Raw genomic sequence first — 23669 nt, 5'->3', positions numbered from 1 at the left:
GAAAGGACACCACGGATGAGGAGCCTACAAGAGCTATATGAGGTAACCGAAAATCAAAATGATCTCACACTTTTTTGTCTTTTTGTCGATTGTGAACCAATAGGGTATGAAGAAGCGGTGGAAAATAAAAGATGGAGAGATGCTATGGATGAAGAGATTAAGGCTAAAGGCTATAGAGAAAAATGACACGTGGGAGCTGACAACTCTTCCCAAAGGAAAGAGAGCAATCGGAGTTAAGTGGGTGTACAAGACAAAGAAGAACGCTAAAGGAGACGTAGAAAGATACAAAGCAAGATTGGTTGCCAAAGGTTATAACCAACGGTCGGGAATTGATTATGAAGAGGTATTTGCTCCTGTTGCTCGTTTAGAAATCATAAGATTAATTATCTCTCTTGCAGCGCAAAATAAGTGGAAGATATTTCAAATGGACGTGAAATCAGCTTTTCTAAATGGTTATCTCGAAGAAGAAATCTATGTGGAGCAACCAATGGGTTATAAAGTAAAATGACATGAAGGTAAAGTCTTGAAACTAAAAAAGGCTTTATATGGGTTGAAACAGGCTCCTAGGGCATGGAATAGTAGAATTGACAAGTATTTTCTAGAAAATAACTTCGCAAAATGCCCTCACGAGTATGCCCTTTATACAAAGGTAAATGAGAAAGGAGATATTTTGCTTGTTTGTTTGTATATAGATGATCTTATATTTACAGGAAATAATCAAAGTATGATCACTGAGTTTAAGAAGGTCATGGCTCAAGAATTTGAGATGACGGATATCGGCCACATGGCCTACTATCTTGGAATAGAGGTAAAGCAAATGGAGGACTGCATTTTCATTTCACAAGAAGGATATGCGAAAGAAATTCTAAAGAAATTCAATATGGAGGACTGTAAGCCTATATGCACCCCCGTCGAATGAGGAATCAAGTTGTCGAAGAATGATGAAGGTGAAAAAGTAAATCCAACACTTTTTAAGAGTCTTGTTGGAAGTCTAAGATATTTGACGTGCACAAGACCAGATATCCTTTTTGGAGTTGGGCTCATTAGTCGCTATATGGAGACACCTACCATGACCCATATGAAAACTGGAAAGAGAATTCTTCGCTACATCAAAGGTACGCTTGATTATGGCTTAGTCTATTCATCATCTAATGAGTTCAAACTTGTTGGATATAGTGACAGCGATTGGGGCGGAGATAGTGATGATAGAAAGAGTACGACTGGGTATGTGTTTTACTTGGGCGACACAGCTTTCACTTGGAGCTCAAAGAAGCAATCGATCGTAGCACTATCTACATGTGAAGCTGAATATGTTGCAGCTACATCAAGTGTCTGCCATGCGATTTGGCTTAGAAACTTGTTGAAGACGCTTGGAGTATCACAAGAAGAGCCAATCGAAATCCATGTTGATAACAAATCGGCATTGGCATTGGCAAAGAACCCAGTATTCCATGATAGAAGTAAGCACATTGATACAAGATATCACTTCATAAGAGAAAGCATTGCAAAGAAAGAAGTGCAGCTAAAATATGTAACCTCCCAGGAGCAGATCGCCGACATTCTCACTAAGCCACTCAAGCATGATGTGTTCCGCAAGTTAAGTACTCTACTTGGAGTAGCAAAATCAAGTTTAAGGGTGGATGTTAAGTAGTAAACTTGATTTTTGGTCCAAATAATATGGGCTTAAGGATTTTGCTTATAGGCCCAAATCAATTAAAAGGCCCAACATGCATAACATTTCTAGAAGCATTATTTAGAAAAATCTATATAAATATCTACTAGAAAAATCTATATAAATATCTAAGTAAGATATGTAGTTTTATAAAGAATATCTAGAGAATTCTAGGAAAATATCTTGATATGTGGTCTAGGTGTCTCTAGAAAATGTGTGGACTAGAATCTTCTTGTAAACAGTATATAAAGGGGCAGTGCCCTCCATTTTGTAACAAGCCAAAAAGTGTGTAAAATCTTGAATTTAAGAAATACAAGAGGGGCAGTGCCCTCCATTTTGTAACAAGCCAAAAAGTGTGTAAAATCTTGAATTTAAGAAATACAAGTTTCCTTTTTTCACTTCCTTCTTCCTATTAGCGTTGTCCTCTTAAAAGCCTTAGCCAATCCAAGTTAGTAAACTCATCTTTCCTTCAACACTACCAACCAGTACAGAACCAGTACCATGAGCGAACTAAACCAATGGGTTGGAGCTATTGCCTGTACATCAGAGATACCGGGCAAGTGTATCCATGGATTTCATTCTTACCGGGATGATGGACAACCTAGTAAAGGTTGTACTAGAGATGGTTCAGTAATAGACAAGGATAATCAGAACTTCATTAGAGGTTCTAAAGTGCAAGAATAAGAGCAAACTGTGAACGAAAAATGAATCATAAGAATAAACAGATAAAGCAGAGAAAATAAACAAGCAAAATGTATTCTGAATGTACAGTCAACAACTCTATAAAGATGATTAAAAATAATATTAAATAGATCAAGAAACAACTTGAACTTTAGGCAGCATGTATTAGAAGTACTTATAAAATTATTTAAGCATCTATTAGTATTTAAGTAACTTCGTCACTTAACCACAAGTACAATAGTTGAACATCTTTTGTTTTCACAGTTTCACCACAAGTTCTTCACCCAATGGTCGAGGTTGTAACCATTCATGCTTTGTAGGCACCAACCTGCAACTAGATCTTCGTATATACTCATCTGCACAAGGTATAAATTATTCACCTCAAGATTTTAAGAAACTGAAGGACTACAGTTCCTAAAACATCAAAGATGTGAAAACTTGTAGAAGTAGTATTACAGACATGCAAAAGCTAGAGAGCATATAAAATTACAACTAATGAACCAATGACTTGCCTCTTTTTTGCTTTCTAGAAGTCCAGATATAATTGGTTAGCTGGAACGGGAAAGTATGACAAGATCCACCTAGGTTTCTGAAGCAGACTAAATTGACCGAACAATTTTCATTTGGGAACTCAGATTTAGATGCCACTATTACGCCATGGTTTGAAGCAATGTCAAGGGTTATTGGAACAGTGATAATACATGCTGAAAGCATCAAAGCAAGTTCTAGTTATAAACATCCCACATGTATAAAAAAAACACTTTGCTAGCACATTATGGGAATTGTTACAATAAGAGATGATATCACATAAAAGGTTGCTTTATAAACTCTTATAAGATAACATGATATAATTAGTAACCATCATTTTGGAAAGCTTGTCTAGCACATGAAGCAATTGCAAGTATGTGATCAAAGAGCAAAGGAACTGAATATCATGGTCATCTGCTGCCAAATTTAGAGTCTTCCTTGCATGAAGCAGTCATATATATATTTTTTGCCCATTGAATCAAAAAGTGGATGGATAGGAATTTCATTGCTTGAGCTTACATAGGATGTAGAAGTAGCATTGCAGTTGCTTGAATCTGCTACGAGTTGATGAAATATGATATTTTATCAAACCTGCGAATCACAGGAATTTTAGTAAACGATAGTGGGTCATCAAAACCTCGACCTGGTGGAAACAAAAGGTCAGGATAAGGCCGTAAGATTATAAAGCCCAAGGATGAAGTCCAAAAACTCTGTAGTTGATTCAATTCTTGAAATCTTAGTGTGTGTGTCCCACAGTTATGCGCGGTTACTTTTACTCGTCATTTTCTCATGGATACTTCACAATTATGGGTACAAAATATGAATGAATTACAAACTTACACCCATTTACTCCTTAATAAACAAATACATAACAGCCGAGTGACAAAATGAATGGCAATGTAAAACCTAAAATCGAGCGACAAAATGAATGGCAATGTAAAACCTAAAATTGTTGACGGAGATTGCAAAGTCCAACTGTCGAACTTAGAACATTATCTACAACGCATATTTACTACAGCACAAAAATGTCGAAACTGTCGAAATCAGAACATTATCTACAACGCATATTTAAGTAGAACTTAAAATTGTTGACTGACAATATTTACTTCAGCACAAAACTTCAAGCTTAGAACATTATCTACAAAGCATCAAATTCTGAATTTGCTAAACAATTTTGCTAAAATACAGGCAATTCCATAGACCACAATAGACATAAACATTATCAACAACTCCAAAAATAATACAACAATAAGAATCAAATATTACGGCTAGAGTCGTTGATACTATTGTAATGAAGAAAAATGTCACGAAGAAACAATGTTATAATTTTAATACATTCAGGCGAATCAAGTTCATGGATGTATTTGCAAGGGCAAGAATGGCATTGAGAGTGGCGGTTTGCAAGGGCAAGAATGGCATTGAGAGTGGCGGCATATGAGCTAATGCACTGGCCATAGGAGTAGGGACGGTGATGGTGATAGTGGAAGGAACAATACGGCCCATGCACTTGGCACATAGCAGCCAGTTGTAGAGCTCGACTTGTTCAGGACTAGCCGCAATCAAAACGATGGCAACAGGTCCGTCTTGGATCGAGCGGACCTCCTACGTCATTGGCTCTCCATTTTCCTCCACCGACATCCTTGATTCAGTCTTGCTTAGTGAAAGAAGAGAGTGGTAAAAGCCCCTATTAGGTGGTGCCAACAGTTCGTATACAGATATGTACATACAATTCTTTATAAATATATGTATGGTGTTGACCTCCAAAAATGGCTCCTCCACGTGGCCAACTTATAGCTACTCCACGTATTCCTCCCTGCGAAATGAACAAATGGTCAGGCGCACACGGCCGGAACCGACGGGGGTGGTGGCGGCCGTATACACTCCGACGGTCAAGTCGTGTATTGAGAGTTTCATTACCTTTGCCTCTTGCCAAACCTTGGGTATTTATAGGTGGTATGAACCGCGGGATGTGGAACACGTGTATACATCTGACGGTATGAAACGTCTGCTCATAGGCGTCAATCAACCGCGCTTGTAGAGTGGGCGGACAGTTTGTTTCCCCCGAGTTGAATTGACATAAAGTTGATAAGTCACATCAAATAGCCTCATAGGGACGTCAAATCAATTTAAACCTTAGATGCAGGACAAATCTTAAATTGGCGGCGGATCTTCTAACCGGGGTCCATTTGATCCCGACCTCGGAGGTGAGATGCTTCGGCAGATCAGTAGTAGGAATCGATATATCACTTCGGAGAAGCTTCGGGAGGGTCGTTTTCAGGTCAGAGTAAATGGTGCTGCGTTGGTGTCTACTTGATCTCGGCCTCGGTGGTGAGATGGCACTTCGGTATCGAGGCGCGAATAATCAAGGCGTAACAGTGGTCCCCCAAATCTGGGAATGAATATTTATATTATGCGTGGATTTGTTTTCCTGAACGGGCCGCGCGTCATGGGACCTTTTTTGGGGGTCGATTCGTCGCAGCAGCCTAGGTTAGGATAATAGGCAGATGCGGGGCATTCGCGTCAGGTGCGTCCAATTTTTGTAAAGTTTGAGGAGGAACTCATCTCGCACCGATGCGTTGACAGGAAAAGGTCGACGCATGGGGAGATGGCTGAAACTTTGTAAAGCATGGGAGGAAACGCAGCGTTCGAAGCGATGAGCCAATGGGGCGTTCGCGTCAGGTGCGTCCAAGCTTTGTAAAGTTGGAGGAGGAGCTCATCCGAGGCGACCCAAACGTCCAATGATTTGACAACTGTTGCGTGTTTCCAAGGTGACAGTTGGGTGCCATGCCCATTCTCCTAAAAGGCTGCTGCGGCTAGTAATTATTATTGACGGCTGGTTGTAACCGAGGTGACGCGTTTCAATTTAGCGTGAAGGTCACAGTGACATCTTGGGCGTAGATCAAATCTGACGTTTCATTTCAACGACCCGGATTGAGGATGCGACGAACGGCTTAGATTGATCGCATTTGAATTCAACGGTGGAGATTGGACTTGTTTTTCCTATAAAAGGAGGACTCTGAGGTTTTCTCAGAGTTTCTACCTTTGTAAGACTAAAACCATAATTTGCTCTCAAATTTTCGGCGATTTTCAGCGTTTTGCAAGCAACTCCGGCGAGAGAGAAGGATACTTCCGGCAACTTCCAAACCCGTAAGTTTCAGCACTCATTTGGACTGTAAAAAATTTCTTAACGAATGGCCTCGGAAGGGAGTTCTGGTTTGGGGAGGGGCTTAGAAATAGTGAGGGTGGACGAGCCCATTGTGGCGACCTCCTCAGAAATAGCTGGGGCAATAATGGGGGGGGAGAACATATGGAAGCGACCAGATAGCCCCCCAAATACTTCTGTGCATTGGGGGCGTCAGACTACCCGTCAAAATTGAGGTAGGCCTACCTGGGTAGACTTAGGACAGAATATAGGATCCCAGACAGTGTAGACTTGATCCTCCCCGGGCCGAAAGAGAGAGCTTGTTACCCAAGGCCGGGCTGTGTGGCCATTAGTGAGGCGATCCTTAGGGCCGGACTTAGGTTGCCTATCAACCCATTCTTTAGGTTGGTGCTTAGGTCTTATGGGCTAGCCCCGACGCAGCTCAATCCAAACTCCTAAAGCCAGATGGTGGGCTCTTGGATGTTGTGGAAAGAGGCGTCATTAGGGGTGGAGATGCCCCTTTCCATTTTCCAGACCCTCTATATACCCAAGGTTACTGCCGGGGGGGATAAGACCCGGGGTTGGTACTACCTAACGTCATGGGGTTCCCACACTCCATTCGTGATCGATCTGCCGAGCTCCATCAAGGAATGGAAGAGCTCATGGTGCTGGGCAGCAGGGCGATGGGACATAATGAAGGGGGACCCCCTGGCGCCTCTTACAGTCCCGACGAAGTTTTCAACACTTAGTGAGTATGGTAGTTGCTCCTTTTATTTTATCTTCGGTTCAGCTTGTGTCTAACGGTTATGTTTCATTTCGTAGGTTCTCTTCCTCGTTGCGAGCTATCAACAGAGGACTTCGACACTATCTGTGTCATTTATCAGCTACCTCAGAAGAAGAGATCCTACCACAGGCTGATCCGGAAGAACATCCATTTCATCACTCACGACTTAATGGCGTCTCAAGGTAATAGGACCGAAGCCCATACCTTTTTTATTCCAAACTCCCTAGACTTGTACTGATTCCTTATTTGTTCCTTTGTAGATAACTTCAACAAGAAGCTTCCAGTACGCCCGACTTCAAGATCATCCAAAAAATGATGGCTGAGGCACGGGTGCTGAAGGCCTCCTCCTCTTCGTATAAGAAGCAAATGGAGGAGCTGGTGGAGGCCAGTAAGAGGCTCCAGCCTCCGACGGAGGAGGAGGTTCAGGAGGACCCAGAGGCTGACCTCCGAAGGAAGGGCAAGAAGAGTGCTGCCCCTCCTAGACGCCCAACTGTGGCGAGACCACCCCCAGTTTTGAGGTAGACAACTATTCCCACGGGGGTGGCCCTCCCGGAGAGAACCCCCGCTTCAGTAGAGCCTATCACTACCTCGGACACAACACCCCTTGCTGCCGTACCCATTGAACAAGTTCCGGGGCAGCAGAGGAGAAAAAGGGGCCGCTCCACCAAAGAGGTTGATTTCCTGGGCACCAATCAGGAGGAGCCCGTAAGGGAGGTGTTGGAGGCTCTTCCTCCAGAGACAGTTGCGGTGGCGGTGGTCCACAGCAAATATTGGACCGAAGAGTGGAGGGACCACATCGCCTCCTGCACGGCCGAAGACTTGGTAGTGGCGAACAGCGCCTGCATAGCCCGGGCACTAAGCATAAGCATCCAGCTCGAGGGCTTGGTGAAGGATCTAAACTCCAAGAGGGAGGACCTCGCCAAGCACCTCGAGGAGGCAATGCATTATGGGGATGCTGTGCGAGCTGCCCAGGCCAAAGCCACCAAGGCAGTGGAGGGGAAGAGAGCTGCTGAGGTCCAGCTTACTGCTGCGTAAGCAGAGGTAGAGCGGCTGAAGAAAGAGCTCTACGAAGTGGAGTGCCAAGTGGCTACTGTGACTCGACGACTTGACCACGCTAACGAGCACCACAAGCTCGCCACCGATGCTCTGGAGACCTCTAACATAGAAAAGGCAGAGCTGAAGCAGCAGACTAAGGCCCAGTCGGAGGAGATCGCCTCTTTGAAGGAGGAATTGAAGTCTGCGGGGGAGGTGCCAGTCCAGAATTTTATTGATCACTTCGAAGACCATCTCCTTTACGATAACTTTGCCAACTTCTGGGCCTCGTGGAGTGCCGAAAGCCTACTGGGTCGACTTAAGGAGGTGCATCCTACTCTGGACATCTCTCAACCGGAGGCAGAGTTTGGGGGACCAACTGGAGGTCGGCCTGATAAAGTTACTGAGGAGGCTCCAGAGGCCCAGGAGGCGGCCAGTGCTGAAATTCCTCCCACAGACTAGGGTTTCCTTTTTATCTTGTAATGGCTTCGGCCCCCAATGTACTTTAATTTTGTGAAATGGAATGAAAAATTTTTGCTAAGTCTTTTGGCTTCTGCTTTTTCGTATTCCTTTTGTTTTATACTTGTATGAATGACAAACATTAGACTAATTGCCTCGTGAAAATGATCGGTAAACAATTGTTAACCGGTCTGCTTAAGCAAACATAAGTCCAAACACTTAAGTGAGCAGGAAGTGATTCCTAACTTCAACTTCTTAATAATCTGAGGTCAGACCAATTGGGGAAACATGAGGAACCGCTTGGTAATCAGCTAATAATTGACGATCGGATCGCTCAAATGAACCTTCCGAAGAACTGAGGAAGCTATTCCCTAGCCGATCTGGTTTGGAACTGGAAATTCATTACTTAGATAAATTACACCACCCTTTACAAAGGCGACTCCATCACTTAAGAAACTTTACAACCGAGATCAGATCGGAACAGTCTTATCACTGGTAGTATTTTCTCAAGTGCTCGATGTTCCACTTGTGAGGTAGCATCTTTCCCGACATATCTTCTATCTTGTATGTACCAGGTCGGGGTTCCCCTCGAATGCGGTAAGGGCCTTCCCAGTTCGGGCCGAAAACTCCTGACCCGGTTGGTTTTGATGATTGGAAAACTCTTCTGAGGACGAGATCGCCCAAACGGAGAGTTCTGTTTCTGACCTTGGAGTTGTAAAAGCGGGTCATCTTGCGATGATATTTTGCCAAGGTCACTTGGGAAGTCTCTCTCTTTTCCTCAAGGAGGTACAGTTCACTTATTCGTGCCTCGTCGTTGCTGATCTCATTGAAATGTATCCGTCGATGTGATGGGACCCCAACTTCGACCGGACTCATTGCTTCGGCTCCGTAGGTCATGGAAAATGGGGATTCGCCGGTTGCAGTCCGGCAAGTCGTTCTGATGCTCCAGAGGACGTGGGGACGTTCGTCAACCCAGGCGCCTTTCGAGGAATCCAGTTTCCTTTTCAGGGTGTGCTTGATAGTCTTGTTCACTGCTTCAACCTGTCCATTTGCCTGGGGGTGATGCGAAGTCGAAACGTCCTTCTTTATGCCCAGTTCGTCGCACAAGTCTCGCATCTTCTTATTGTCGCACTGCCGCCCGTTATCAGAGACAATGGAGTGGGGGATGCCGAATCTACAAATGACGTTTTTCCAAACGAACTTCGTAATATTGGCCTTGGTGATTCGGGCAAGGGGTTCTGCCTCGACCTACTTAGTGAAGTAGTCGATGGCGACAATGGCAAAAGTTGCGCTTCCCCTACCTTTTGGGAGTGGACCAATGAAGTAGATGCCCCACTTGGCGAATGGCCAAGGGCTGGTCACTACAAAGAGGCTCTGAGCAGGCTGTCTTTGCACGTTAGAGAAGCGCTGGCACTTGTCACATTTCTGGACAAATTGGCAAGCATCCCTTTTCAGGGTTGGCCAGAAGTAGCCTTGACGGAGAACCTTGTGTGCCAGAGCCATCCCTCCGGATCCCTTCATGTATCTCTCTGAGTATGTATGTGGCCTCTTCTCCGCCCACACATCGAAGAAGGGGCGAAGCGAAGCCTCTCTTGTAAAGGGTGTCTTCTTGAAGGACGAAGTGTGCAGCCCTTCTTCTTAATTTTCTTGCTTCGCCTCTGGAAGCAAGCAGCGTTTGTTCCTTCAGATATGCGATTATGGGCTGCATCCACAATGGGGTGCCTTCTATCCATAGTAACTCTTCGCCTTCGAAGGTGGAGGGCTTCGATAAGTGCTCAATGAGGACGATGTTTAGAAGCTCTGAGTTCATGCTGCTGGCTAACTTTGAGAGGGCATCTACATGGGCATTTTCTAGATGAGGTACTTGAGTCAGTTCGAACCTTTCGAAATGGGGGATTATGTCCAGAACCAGCTTCAAGTACGCAAGCATGTTACCATCTTTGGCTGCGAAATCCCCATTTACCTGATTTACTACGAGCTGAGAATCACTGCTTGCTAGGAGCTTCTTGACATGTATTTCCTTAGCGAGCCTTAGACCTGCCAGAAGGGCCTCATATTCGGCCACGTTGTTCGAGGCTCTGAAGCCGAATCTTACCGCACAATTTAGCAAATGGCCTTCCGGGCTCTCCAACACGATTTTCGCCCCCGCGCCAGCCTCTCCCGAAGACCCATCTACAAACAATTTCCATGTGGGGGGCTCGGTCGGTTCCATTAGGGCCTCCATTTCTAGGGCTTTGGTAAACTCGACCATAAAATCGGCAAGGGTCTGGCCCTTGATAGCGTGTCTAGGTCGGAACGTGAGATCGAACTCGCTGAGCTCGATAGCCCATTTCAGCAGGCGTCTCGACGCGTCCGTTTTCTGCATCACTTGCCTTAAAGGAAAATTGGTGAGGACTTGTATTGAGTGGGCTTGGAAATATGGCCTCAGCTTTCTCGAGGCTGTGATAAGTGCGAGTGCCAGTTTTTCCATGTCGGAGTAACGTGTTTCAGCTGGGAGAAGTGCTTTGCTGATGTAATACACCGACAATTGACGCTCATTTTCTTCCCTGGTTAGGACCGTGCTGACTGCCACGTCTGAAACTGCTAGGTACAGCAACAGAGATTCATCCGGATGGGGTTTCGACAGGAGGGGTGCTTCCCCGAGGTGTTTCTTCAGAGACTCGAAGGCTTCTTGGCACTCCAAAGTCCATTGAAATCTCTTTCCTTGCTTCAATACATTGAAGAAAGGCAAACTTTTATCAGTGGCTCTGGAGATGAAGCAGCTGAGTGCGGCTATCCGGCCATTGAGACTTTGGACCTCCTTCGGTTTCTGAGGTGACCTCATTTCTAGTAAAGCCGCTACCTTTGTCGGATTTGCGTCAATTCCTCTCTGATTTACAATGTATCCCAAGAACTGGCCTGATGCCACTCCGAAAGTGCACTTGAGGGGGTTCAACTTCATGTTATACTTTCTGAGTATCTGGAAGGTTTGGTCAATGTGACTCACATGTTCGGCCGCCTGGAGGCTTTTGACCAACATGTCGTCCACGTAGACCTCCATGGTTTTGCCAATGAGTTCGGCAAACATCATGTTGACTAACCTCTGATATGTGGCCCCGACATTTTTCAATCCGAAGGGCATAACTTTGTAGCAATACAGCTCCCTGTCCGTAATGAATGATGTAGCTTCCTCATCAGGTCGGAACATGGGTATCTGGTTGTACCCTGAGTACGCATCCATGAAACTCAGTAGTTCATGCCCAGCAGTGGAGTCTTCCAGTTGATCAATTCTTGGAAGTGGGAAGCTGTCCTTGGGACACGCCTTATTCAGGTTTGTGAAGTCCACACAGACCCTCCATTTCCCGCTGGACTTTTTCACCAGAACCGGGTTGGATATCCACCTCGGATATATGGCCTCTCTGATGAAACCACTACGGATAAGTTTACTTACTTCGTCTTTCAGCGCCTCGTACCGGTCCGGGTTCAGGGCACGCCTCTTCTGTCTATGGGGGGCATAGGAAGGGTTGATGTTAAGGTGATGGCAACTGATCCTAGAATCTATTCCCACTATATCTTTATGTTTCCATGCGAAGACATCCAGGTTTTCTTTCAGGAATCGTATCATCTCAATTTTTTCTTCAGGCGATAATGACTTCTCTATGCGCAAGACTTGATTGGAGTCTTCTGGATTGACTGGGAAAGTTTCCAGTTCTTCCATGGGGGTCGCATTTGGTTCATAATCGATTATTCGGGGGTCTAACTCATCAAGAGGGTGTCCTTGTTCAGGGGTCTCTTCCATGACGACATCTTCCTCTTGTTCAGAGGTATGCCCTTATTCAGGGGCGTCGAGCATTTTCACGTCCGTACCGGCTTTAGCGGGTACTTCGGCTAGAATTACATTGACAGTTCGGGGCTCAGATTTACGTAGCGAGTTTAGGTAGCATGCCCTGGAGCCCATCTGATCGCCCTGGACCGTTGCAATCCCATGTTCAGTTGGGAATTTCATGCACAGATAGTGAATGGACGTCACAACCCAAAGATCTTTTAGAGCAGGTCTGCCCAATACTCCATGATAAGCTGACCTATGATCTACCACCAGAAATTCCATGAAATGCTGGGCGACCAGGGGGACCGAACCCATTTCCACAGGCAGGGTAATCCGCCCTCGTGGGATGATGCTGTCCCCAGTGAATCCGAACAGTGGGTCGGTCATGGGGATTAACCCATGTTCAATTTGCATTTTGTCAAAAGTGAAGCCGAACAATATGTTCACGGAACTGCCTTTGTCAACGAGCATGCGTTTTAATCCGTTTTCTAGCCACTACGGCTCTTACAACCAAAGCGTCGCAATGGGGATGGTGAACTCCCTCTGAGTCTTCCTGGGAGAAGGTGATTGGGGCCATCTTGTTTGCTGATTTCGATTCGTCGACAATGTAGGTGATCATCGGGAGATCCTTATCTTCTCTTGTATAATTTCTCTGGACATTCCTGGTGTTGCCATCGACGTGGGGTCCCCCAATGATGGTATCAATTTCCTTGATGACCTGGCTTCCAGCGAATTGGGCTTGGTTCTCTTGCCTGGATTGGCCTCAGTTTCTCGATTCTCTTCTGCGAGGAGATTGTTCCTGGTGACCTCTTCCTCCCCTCCTCGGAGAGGTGGATCTGCGGGGGTGCTCGTTTTTGCTGGAAGTGTGGGGGTTGCTTCGATCAGGGCACCGATTGGCATCCCGACACTCGCTGGTGTCATGCCCGTATAGTTGATGAAAAGTACAAAATCTTGCTCCTGCCAAGGGCCTGTTTGGCCTCTTTTTCTTCTTCTTGATGTTGTCAGTTCTTCCAGATGGTCTTGCCTCAGCGGGTGCGTTATCATATGCCAACACCGGCACTGCGTTCAATGTGGCGGAAGTTAGGGCTTGTCCGGATGCGGGAGCTATGGTATGCCCCGCTTGGGTCCATTGCTGAGTAATAAGGTGCGCTGCGGGGCCTCGACCTACCTGCCTCTGTGGGGGAGGGAGTCCCTGCGCGGCACGGTTGCGATGATCAATCATTTTTTCACTAACAATTTCCACTCTCATCATCTCCACCAGCTCGTCGTATGTGGAGGGATTTTTGCTGCGCACGTCCCTCCAAAACAAAGTGTTCATGTTGAGATAGCTTTTCAGCGTCTCTCCAGGGGCCTGCCTCATGTCTTGCAGGCATTGGATTGGCGCCTCTCCTTCCCTGCGTGAGAGGTACTGGTTCAAAAATGCTTTCTTCAAGTCTGGCCAACTTCTGATGCTTAGGAAAGGAAGCCTGCTGTACCACACCTCGACGGCTCCGCCTAGTGTTAAATGGAAGACTCTACACTTTAGAGCAGGTGAGGCTACCCTAAGACTCATTTGTGTCATATACTTTGTGAGGTGCTTCTCCGAATCCCCTTTTCCCTCATACTTGGGGATCTTATAGGGCATGAAGTTAGTTGGCATTGGGAAGCTTCAAATTTCCCTTGAGAAAGGGAGGTTATCGTCATCGTCGTCAATCTCATAAGATCGACAGGGCCCCTCTGATCCTTCATCATCTTGGATGTCTTGGGGTAGAGGAGGTGCTTCTCCCCGGCTCCCCCAATCGACTAAGTTTCTCCTCTCCCTCCTATTTCTAGGAGGAGGGGGAACATGCTCTTCTTCGCTGTCTGACCGGACCGACCCTCTTATCGGGCGGACCCTATTGCTAGGATCGTTCCCTATTCGATCAAAAACGCTCACTGACCTCTGGTCATCGTGTTCTTGAGGAAAGTTGTCCCCAAAGAGTGGTTCTGATGGATGACTCTCCTGCACATAAGATGTCGCTTCAGTGTTCCCCTCTCTTTCGAGAGGACGTTCTGTGTGCCGGCTCATGTGGCCTCGAGAGTGAGACAAAGGGATTTCCTGTACCGAATAAGATCCTTGGGGCCTCTGGTGTCCCTGGGCTTGCATGAGAAATTCCCGCATTGCCATATTCTGAGCTGCTATGTTTCCCATACCCGCAGCTATCTGGGCCATTCCTTCAGTGAGTATGGCTGTTCTTTCACCTCGTCGACGCCGGTGATGCGGTCTCTGACGAGTAACATTGTTATGGAGTACCTCTTCTTCAGAGGCCTCTCTCATGGGATTGTCTTCACGGCTGTAGCTCATCCTACCTCTTTTTTCAAGGGTAGTAAGAACTTGGATTGTAATTCGACTTAGTTCTTTTTCAAGAATGCCCCTTTTTCAGGGTCAGTCGCCGGTTTTCCGGTGTCTTCTCCGATGGGGAATGCAAAACTTCAAATGGGGAATGAGTTTCCCACAGACGGCGCCAAATTGTTGACCTCCAAAAATGGCTTCTCCACGTGGCCAAACTTATAGCTACACCACGTATTCCTCCCTGTGAAATGAACAAATGGTCAGGCGCACACGGCCGGAACCGACGGGGGTGGTGGCGGTCGTATACACTCTGATGGTCAAGTCAGGTTTGGGTGGTCGGAACAGTGCCCAGGGGCTACACAAATCAATCAATAAAGGGGGAGGATAATATATAAACTTGTTATGGAATGCTGTGTATTGAGAGTTTCATTACCTTTGCCTCTTGCCAAACCTTGGGTATTTATAGGTGGTATGAACCGCGGGATGTGGAATACGTGTATACATCTGACGGTATGAAGCGTCTGCTCATAGGCGTCAATCAGCCGCGCTTGTAGAGTGGGCGGACAGTTTGTTTCCCCCGATTTGAATTGACATAAAGTTGATAAGTCACATCAAACAGCATCATGGGGACGTCAAATCAATTTAAACCTTAGATGCAGGACAAATGTTAAATTGGCGGCGGATCTTCTAACCGGGGTCCACTTGATCCCGACCTCGGAGGTGAGATGCTTCGGCAGATCAGTAGTAGGAATCAATATATCACTTCGGAGAAGTTTCGGGAGGGTCGTTTTCAGGTCGGAGTAAATGGTGCTGCGTGGGGTCTACTTGATCTCGGCCTCGGTGGTGAGATGGCACTTCGGTATCGAGGTGCGAATAATCGAGGCGTAACATATGGAATTGAAGATTTACTGTGCTTTTTAACTTTTAACAGAGAAAAGAAATTGGTGGAAGACGGAGGAAATGATGAAATGATACTATGTCGTTTGCTATTTGCATAAGAGTAATAATACAACCAAAAAAATGGCGTCGCTCGGACTCGAACCGGAGACATTCAGTGTGTTAGATTGACGTGATAACCAACTACACCACGGCGCCTTCTTCTTCGTGTGCATAACAAGAACTCAATATATTTTGTGATTAATTTTTATTGCTAACAATAATTTAGAATATCATGCCTTAAATTTTCTTTTTTAAAATTTTGGGCTTATATTAGTCGCCTCAGTTCTTACGTCAGGTTCAAAGCAGCACGCCATAACTCTTGGTAAAGTAGCTAACAATATCGAAATGACAAAGTTCAATTAACAAGAAAAATGAGGTGTACGTGCTTAAAAGTTTTGAAATTGAACAATTTACTTATTCTGGAGTACCACAAATATGACTATGGATATGATCACCCTACCTAACTTGTAGAAGAGTCATTGTGGAATCGCTGGTTTCCTTGTCACGATCGTAAACTCTTCACTTTGTTAATATTTACTAGAGCTGAACTTAACTTATATTTGAAAGGTTATTATGAATTTCAAGAAATATGTGAGTAAGAATATGTTTGACAAAATGTGTGTTTATAATTTAAACTCAATTATCACAATATAATTAGATCATGTTGGTCATTACAAGTTATGAGTTTTATGAAATGTGTAGTTAAATGTTATAGTTCTAGTGGAGTGTGTAATTAAAAATGAAATTTGATCAACTTGTAATTAAAAAAAAAAAAAAAGCTTAACTTAATAGGGGCTTAATAAGTTTTGTTGCGTCTTATCCTACAAGACTCCTACGTGGCTGCTAGTTAAAAAACAACAAGAAATCACCTAAAGGCGTACACTTCTCATCACTCGCTTATTTGACCTATCTGAGGCCATCGAATAATGGTAGTCGAAGTGATGCCTTCTCCTTAGTCGAATCGACATGTAGAGGTCGAACCTCCATGATCGAGGTGAAGTGCTATGATTTGCTGCAGCTTATTTTCTAAGAGGTAAGTCTTTATTCCACAAGGCATCTTCCATAGCTTCACTTCATCTAAGAGATACTTTGTACAAGATCTTCCATATGATTAATTGATTTCATATTTTTGCAGCAAATGCCTCTTGGTCAAATTGTTTGTCTACTTTTCAGATGTCAGACATAGGTCATAGTTCGATCACTTTTCAAAATCATTAAATGCTATCTCAATCCTAGGATCGCAGACGTGACGCCCATGAGGATAAAGTGTCAGCCTTCAAGAGAGGCCACATGATATTTATCCAATGGTAACTACATCACCTTCTATTATAAAAGTGTATGTAAAATATCAGGTAATGCAATTTTACAATATTAATAATAGCTTTGTTTGATATTCTCTTTTGAACCTGGAATCATATACATCCTTAGGGGTTACATTTACTATTCATTTCACATCCCTATTTACAGATATAGTTGACTAACTTGATAGTTGAAGTGCTCGTGGTCACCTTTCAAGCTTCTAAAGAAGGCCACGTGCGTGTAACGATTTGTTCAAATGTGTAGACCTTACAATTCAATCGAAAACCAAGGTCAACAAGCTTATCAATTTATAAAGTCTAAATTTTAACCTTGATTATGGATCAAATGCACTTTGAGACTAAGGGACAATTTAGCAAAACATATACTTTTGCTTTTGCTTCCTGTAAAAGACTTTTTGGAAGAAACTATTTTAATTTTTGTTTGAAAACTAATTTTTAAAAGAGCCTTATATTTCGAGAGTGCTTTTAGAGGAAGAGTTACATTGATACAACTTATTCTAAAAATTCTTCTGATTAAAAAAAACACTTACANGACGTGACGCCCATGAGGATAAAGTGTCAGCCTTCAAGAGAGGCCACATGATATTTATCCAATGGTAACTACATCACCTTCTACTATAAAAGCGTATGTAAAATATCAGGTAATGCAATTTTACAATATTAATAATAGCTTTGTTTGATATTCTCTTTTGAACCTGGAATCATATACATCCTTAGGGGTTACATTTACTATTCATTTCACATCCATATTTACAGATATAGTTGACTAACTTGATAGTTGAAGTGCTCGTGGTCACCTTTCAAGCTTCTAAAGAAGGCCACGTGCGTGTAACGATTTGTTCAAATGTGTAGGCCTTACAATTCAATCGAAAACCAAGGTCAACAAGCTTATCAATTTATAAAGTCTAAATTTTAACCTTGATTATGGATCAAATGCACTTTGAGACTAAGGGACAATTTAGCAAAACATATACTTTTGCTTTTGCTTCCTGTAAAAGACTTTTTGGAAGAAACTATTTTAATTTTTGTTTGAAAACCAATTTTTAAAAGAGCCTCATATTTCGAGAGTGCTTTTAGAGGAAGAGTTACATTGATACAACTTATTCTAAAAATTCTTCTGATTAAAAAAAACACTTACAAAAATTAGCCAAACAGACCCTAAAATAAAAAAAGAATGTGCCTTATAAGGCATCTCTAACCATGCACCAATATTTGAGATAAATTTTGCATCAAATTGAAAGTCATCTCCAATACACTATATCAAAAGTCGTACAAAATGAACATTGTTTAACCATTTTCGTCATTTTTTTTTTCATTTTTGCCGATTTATTTATCTAAAAAATTATCTATTCATTTAATTTACAGCTACATAAATTACTAAATAAATAATTATGTTTCATTAACGAAAATATTGAATTCACTAATAAATTTAAAAAATGTAGTTCAATTAATAAAAATACCACAATTAAGAAAATATTAAATTATGTTATTAAAATATAACGTAATACGTTTCGAATTAAGTATTAAGATGATGATTATGATGATTATGATGATAATAATAATAATAATAATCAATCAATTAATTAATTAAGAATTTAAAATTGTTGTGTAAGAATAAGATGACATAAATGCTCTTAACAAGAATGAGATACAAAATTGAAAAGGACAAAAATAAAAATAATTATTTTCAATAAAACTACTCAAACAGAAAATTTGGACAGAATTTTGGTGACAGGTCCATGTGGCCCCCCCATTAGGCGCCCCTCCAATAGGGGGCCCACATGGGACTGTCATCAAAATTCTGGCCAAATTTTCTGTCACTCCAACGATGTTAAATTATTTTTGTGCAAAATGGTGTAAATGAATAATGTTGTACCATGCATTAGAGTAGATTGGCACCAAATATTTGGTGCAATTTGGGGGAAATGGCAAAATGGTAAGAATTTTGGTGACAGGTCCATGTGGCCCCCCCATTAGGCGCCCCTCCAATAGGGGGCCCACATGGGACTGTCATCAAAATTCTGGCCAAATTTTCTGTCACTCCAATGATGTTAAATTATTTTTGTGCAAAATTGTGTAAATGAATAATGTTGTACCATGCATTAGAGTAGATTGGCACCAAATATTTGGTGCAATTTGGGGGAAATGGCAAAATGGTGCTACGGGGATGGTTTAACCGTTTAAGCACTCCCAAATAGCACCAAATTAGTTCACTTGTAACTAAATGTGCGAAAATTAATTCTCTGCCGAATTCTGTTAATCGCTTCCTGTGTCCACTATCTGGCACGAATCGAAACACCTCGCAAAAAATAGCCCTTCACGCCTCTTCTAACATCTGAATAAACCCTTTTACCATTTCGCCTTTCCTTTGTGGAAAGGAAAGATAGAAGGATGGCATATTTGTAGTTATAAGAAACAATAGGCCCAATTTAATTCAGCAATCAGTCTTCTCAAATTCTTCCTCTCGCCATTTAACTGCCAAATATAAACATACACGTCATCTCCGTACCTTTCTCTCCAATTCGCCTTCCTGCGAAAATTGTTTTATAAACTCCGCTTTTGTAGAAGACAGGTGTATGTATAGCATACACTTAATGAAATTGTACTGTTGGAAACTGGAGAGGAAATGCTCCCTCCTCACTGTACACGAAAATCCCGCATAAAATTCAACCCCACCCGTGCTTCCTGTACAGCTTTGCATGCACTTTTCTCTCTCTGCATTCTCTCACTAGAATACGCAGAGGTTTCTCTCTTCGCAATGTCTCCGGGTTCTACGACTGAAGTCTGCGGTGACGAGCTGGCGAAGAAAGCTTCTGCTCATAACTCGCCGGAAAATGTATCGGAGAAGGAAACCGAAACTCCTGAAACAATCGTCGAAGCTTACGAAAAACTCAACCTCGGTAGAGATATTTCCAACGTTTTTACTGGTTCCACCTCAGTAGACGACGGAGAAAAGAAAGAAGGTGATCAGCGAAACAAAACCTCACAGGAGAAAGAAATGGTGGAAACTACGGCGGAGGAGATGACGAAGAGTAGCAACGGTGTCGTAGCAGGGAATGGTGACTTTGAGGTGGTATCTAATATTAACAATGGCGGTGGTGGTAAGACAACGTCGATTCTGAAACCGTCTCCAAGCGTCGGAATGAGCTTGGAGAATCTCGTAGAAGTGTCGAACGTGGCCTCGGGAAAGAACGGCGGGACTGAGAATGCCTCGGCGACGGCAATGATGGACGAGGCCTGGGATCTACTCGCCCAATCCTATGTGTGCTTCAAGGGACAACACGTAGGTACACTGGCCGCTGTTGATAATAGTGCCGAGGCCTTAAATTACAATCAGGTATATGTTACTGTATATGTTATATGCTTTTACTAGTTGCCGATATATTACGTTTTTATGTAGTGTATTTTGATACATGTTTCAGGATGGATAGGATTTATAAATACTTGCATATAATTACTTTTTCCTTTCGTATATTTCGGAATTTGATTGCTTGTCTTATCTGTATATTTGTTCAAGTGCTTCTATATATTGATGAAAGCATCTACAAAATCGCTATTTCTTACTAATCTTAATTTCATTTGTGTAATCCTGTTTTGGTTCGTACAGTGTATTTGTACGAGACATTGTGACATCCATGCGTAAATTATTGTTTGATATTATCATTATTGATTTTTAATCCTCTTGCTCTAACAGTACTTATAAACTGATAATATTAACAAATAAATATTTGATGTCCAAAGGTTAACTTGAGGAATAAATTCTGCCGGCACGTTAGATGTTAAATGGATCTCTACAGAGAAAAGTCTGTTGAATGGATTTTCTATTGCTCGACGTTTTAGTCCAAAATAAAGTCCATTTTTCGCTTTTTCTCAGGTTTCAATGGCTCTCTTATATTATACTCTATTTATTTATTTATTTTGATTTTTTTTTCTCTCTTTTGTGGCGTTTACTTTTGATCATTTTCATTTTCTTCTTATTTTTATTGGCCTTTCCGTCAGTGTAAAATTGATAGATAGTGCTTCTATTTAGATCTTCAGATCAATATCGCCAGTCTAATAATGAGCTTAGAATATCTTTTGTGTTGATTAAGTATTTGAAAATTGTTTTCCCTTGGTTGTTTAAGTACTGAATTATAAGTGCATTGAACTTTGAAATGCACTCGTGTGATTTATAATTGCTTAACACAGAAATAGAACGATTGAGGATAGATCCTCAGTTTTTTTATTCCTTTCTGGGAGTCTTTAACTATTTACCAACACGAGACTCTGGTTCTTTGATCATTTAATAATCGATGACTTGCTCTGTTTAATTGCCAATATCATATTTCTTTTAATTTTACAGAACAGTTGGAGACAAGTTCTTCCGAAGTTCTCTCACTAATTTATATGATCAGAAATTTGAGGCTTAGGCAATTAGAAAATTCTTTTATCATTTGGTACTGCAATTTTGACAGCTTCAACTTTCTATGGGCAGGTTTTTGTGAGAGACTTCGTTCCCTGTGGATTGGCCTGTCTGATGAAAAACAATGCAGACGTAGAAATTGTGAAAAATTTCCTGTTAAAGACGCTCCACCTCCAAGGCTGGGAGAAGAGAATTGATAATTTTACACTTGGAGAAGGCGTAATGCCTGCAAGTTTCAAGGTGAGTTATGACGCACAGAGACAGAAAGAAATTTTGCAAGCAGACTTTGGGGGCACTGCCATTGGAAGAGTTGCCCCTGTGGATTCTGGGTTCTGGTGGATTATACTACTGAGATCATATACTAAATGCACACATGATTATTCTCTTTCAGAGTTACCTGAGGTGCAGAGAGGAATGAAACTGATACTCAACCTATGTCTGTCAGATGGTTTTGACACATTTCCTACGCTCTTGTGTGCAGATGGATGTAGCATGATTGACAGGCGAATGGTAAGCTTTCTTTTCTTCTATTTCGTTATACCAATGCTTTGTGGTTGGTGCATAAACTGCTAAACCAGATGAACACTCAAAATAGCCAAGTTATAATGCTGAAGAAAGTAGTTGAAATAGCTTATACCTCTCTTCTCAATTGATTTTCAAGGTAATTTGCTTTCTCACTTAAAGGCCAGTCTGCATTTTAATGCATTCTGCTATTCCCTGTTCGACTCTAGTTCTAAATTACCTGCTCAATTTTGCTAAGGTTTTGCTTCATTTGAATTTATGATTATGATTTTAGTTTTTGTTTGCTTTTGGTGACAGGGGATATATGGGTATCCAATTGAGATCCAGGCCCTCTTCTTTTTTGCCCTGAGGTGTGCAAGACAAATGCTTAAACCAGAGCATGATGGCAAGGAATTGATTGAGCGAATTGACAAGCGAATCACTGCTCTGAGTTATCACATTCAGAACTACTACTGGCTTGACTTCACTCAACTGAACAACATTTATCGCTACAAAACCGAAGAATATTCTCACACTGCTGTCAACAAATTCAATGTCATCCCTGAATCTATTCCAGATTGGGTACTTGAATTCATGCCACTAAGAGGAGGGTATTTCATTGGCAATGTAAGTCCAGCTCGCATGGACTTCAGGTGGTTCTTAATTGGAAACTGCATTTCTATTTTGAGCTCTTTAGCAACACCAGTTCAGGCTACAGCCATTATGGATTTGATCGAGGAGCGCTGGGCAGATTTAATTGGGGAGATGCCACTGAAAATTGTGTATCCGGCACTTGAAGGGCATCAGTGGAGGATTGTTACTGGATGTGATCCAAAAAACACCCGATGGAGTTATCATAACGGAGGCTCATGGCCAGGTTAGCCCTATGCTTCTACAATATAGTCTGAAGAACATTGTTTTTGTTATTAATGGCGATTCTAGACAGATTTCTTTGACAACACAAGTTATTCACTCTCAAAAACCTTATTTTTCTGGAAGTCAGCTCATAAATTCAGTTGAAGTTATATGATTAATTATGTATTTTGTAATTTTGCCGATTTCTTAATTTCTTCATAAGTCAATCGTGAGATCATACGCCCTTTCTTTCCTTCCTAGTTATTAGAAAGGAAGAGGGTAAATGCCAGTTTGATAGAACCTATTACTGAAATGAACAATGCACTCCACTACACATTGTTAATCTTGACGGTTTTATAAATATGTTATGCACATATTGTTAAATGGTGTATGTTTTTGTAGTTCTACTGTGGCTACTGACAGCAGCAAGCATTAAAACTGGAAGGCCTCAAATAGCAAAGAGGGCAATAGAGTTGGCGGAGCAGCGGCTGTCAAAAGACGGATGGCCGGAGTACTATGATGGGATAACAGGGAGGTATGTGGGGAAGCAAGCAAGGAAGAATCAAACATGGAGCATTGCAGGATATCTGGTTGCAAAACTCATGATAGAGAACCCATCCAATTTGCTAATGATATCTCTTGAAGAGGACAAAAAGATAACAAAGCCAAGGCTCACCCGCTCTGCCTCATGGACCTTTTAGACCCTCATCCTATTAAACATACATATATCAGGTATCCCCGTGGTTTTTGGTGACTAATATAAGTCTACTTAACACACAGTTGTTCTCATTCTCACTATCTTTGAATGCTAGAAAATCTGATCCCTTGTAATGAATCTGTTAATCAGCTACAAATGTTTACTAGCACGAGTTTGGGAATAAGTATTGGAATCCACTACGTCTAATAAGCACGACCAAACAAGCACTAATATTATATTGGTGTATGTACATACATATTTATATACAAGTATGCATATGATACTAATCTTATGAGCAAAATGTCTGCTAATTATTTCTTGTAAATGGGAAAAGAAGAGAATTTTTGTGAACAACTCTACTAATCAACTCCATACGTACCTGGAGGTGTAAAAATAGGTCATTTAATTTCAAAGGAGCCTCACATGTGTTGATTCTAAGAATATACGTGCATATATAAAATCAAAGGAAATAGAATATAGAAAATTCAATAGAGGTTCTGGAAAACTCTCATTTTGTTGAGTTGGAGAACATTCAACAAGCG

The 23669-nt window shown here is 42.3% G+C and overlaps 2 protein-coding genes, 1 non-coding gene and 1 pseudogene across 3 annotated transcripts; 1 reads left to right on the top strand and 3 right to left on the bottom strand.

The window, feature by feature from the left end:
* The window catches only part of LOC111380247, a 6593-nt pseudogene extending 2257 nt beyond the window's left edge, over window positions 1-4336 (bottom strand).
* Window positions 4337-8787: 4451 nt separating this feature from the next.
* LOC111380239 lies at window positions 8788-11995 on the bottom strand. The gene is made up of 5 exons (XM_023003748.1): window positions 11511-11995; window positions 11141-11303; window positions 10234-11005; window positions 9777-10134; window positions 8788-9472 (listed from the first exon to the last, which is right to left on the bottom strand). The coding sequence occupies exons 1-5, from the start codon at window positions 11993-11995 to the stop codon at window positions 8788-8790; spliced, it is 2463 nt and encodes an 820-aa protein (XP_022859516.1).
* Window positions 11996-15435: 3440 nt separating this feature from the next.
* On the bottom strand, window positions 15436-15509 carry TRNAV-AAC. Its single transcript has one exon. It is a non-coding gene; the product is annotated as a tRNA-Val (tRNA).
* Window positions 15510-19312: 3803 nt separating this feature from the next.
* LOC111390650 (probable alkaline/neutral invertase F) lies at window positions 19313-23393 on the top strand. The gene is made up of 4 exons (XM_023015716.1): window positions 19313-20009; window positions 21147-21584; window positions 21894-22452; window positions 22833-23393. The coding sequence occupies exons 1-4, from the start codon at window positions 19431-19433 to the stop codon at window positions 23129-23131; spliced, it is 1875 nt and encodes a 624-aa protein (XP_022871484.1). The 5' UTR covers window positions 19313-19430; the 3' UTR covers window positions 23132-23393.
* Window positions 23394-23669: the final 276 nt, after the last annotated feature.

This window comes from Olea europaea, chromosome 3, assembly GCF_002742605.1.
Source record: "Olea europaea var. sylvestris chromosome 3, O_europaea_v1, whole genome shotgun sequence".
NCBI lineage: Eukaryota > Viridiplantae > Streptophyta > Magnoliopsida > Lamiales > Oleaceae > Olea > Olea europaea.
This window is presented reverse-complemented; position numbering and strand designations above follow the sequence as displayed.

Coding starts and splice junctions, on each gene's coding strand:
- LOC111390650 (XM_023015716.1), top strand. CDS start 19,431: ATGTCTCCGGGTTCTACGACTGAAGTCTGCGGTGACGAGCTGGCGAAG. Junction 21,585..21,893: donor GCATGATTGACAGGCGAATG/GTAAGCTTTCTT, acceptor TTTTGGTGACAG/GGGATATATGGGTATCCAAT. Junction 22,453..22,832: donor TAACGGAGGCTCATGGCCAG/GTTAGCCCTATG, acceptor ATGTTTTTGTAG/TTCTACTGTGGCTACTGACA.
- LOC111380239 (XM_023003748.1), bottom strand. CDS start 11,995: ATGGAAGAACTGGAAACTTTCCCAGTCAATCCAGAAGACTCCAATCAA. Junction 11,006..11,140: donor TTGACGCAAATCCGACAAAG/GTAGCGGCTTTA, acceptor AATGTATTGAAG/CAAGGAAAGAGATTTCAATG. Junction 9,473..9,776: donor TCTGGCACACAAGGTTCTCC/GTCAAGGCTACT, acceptor CGTCATTTGTAG/ATTCGGCATCCCCCACTCCA.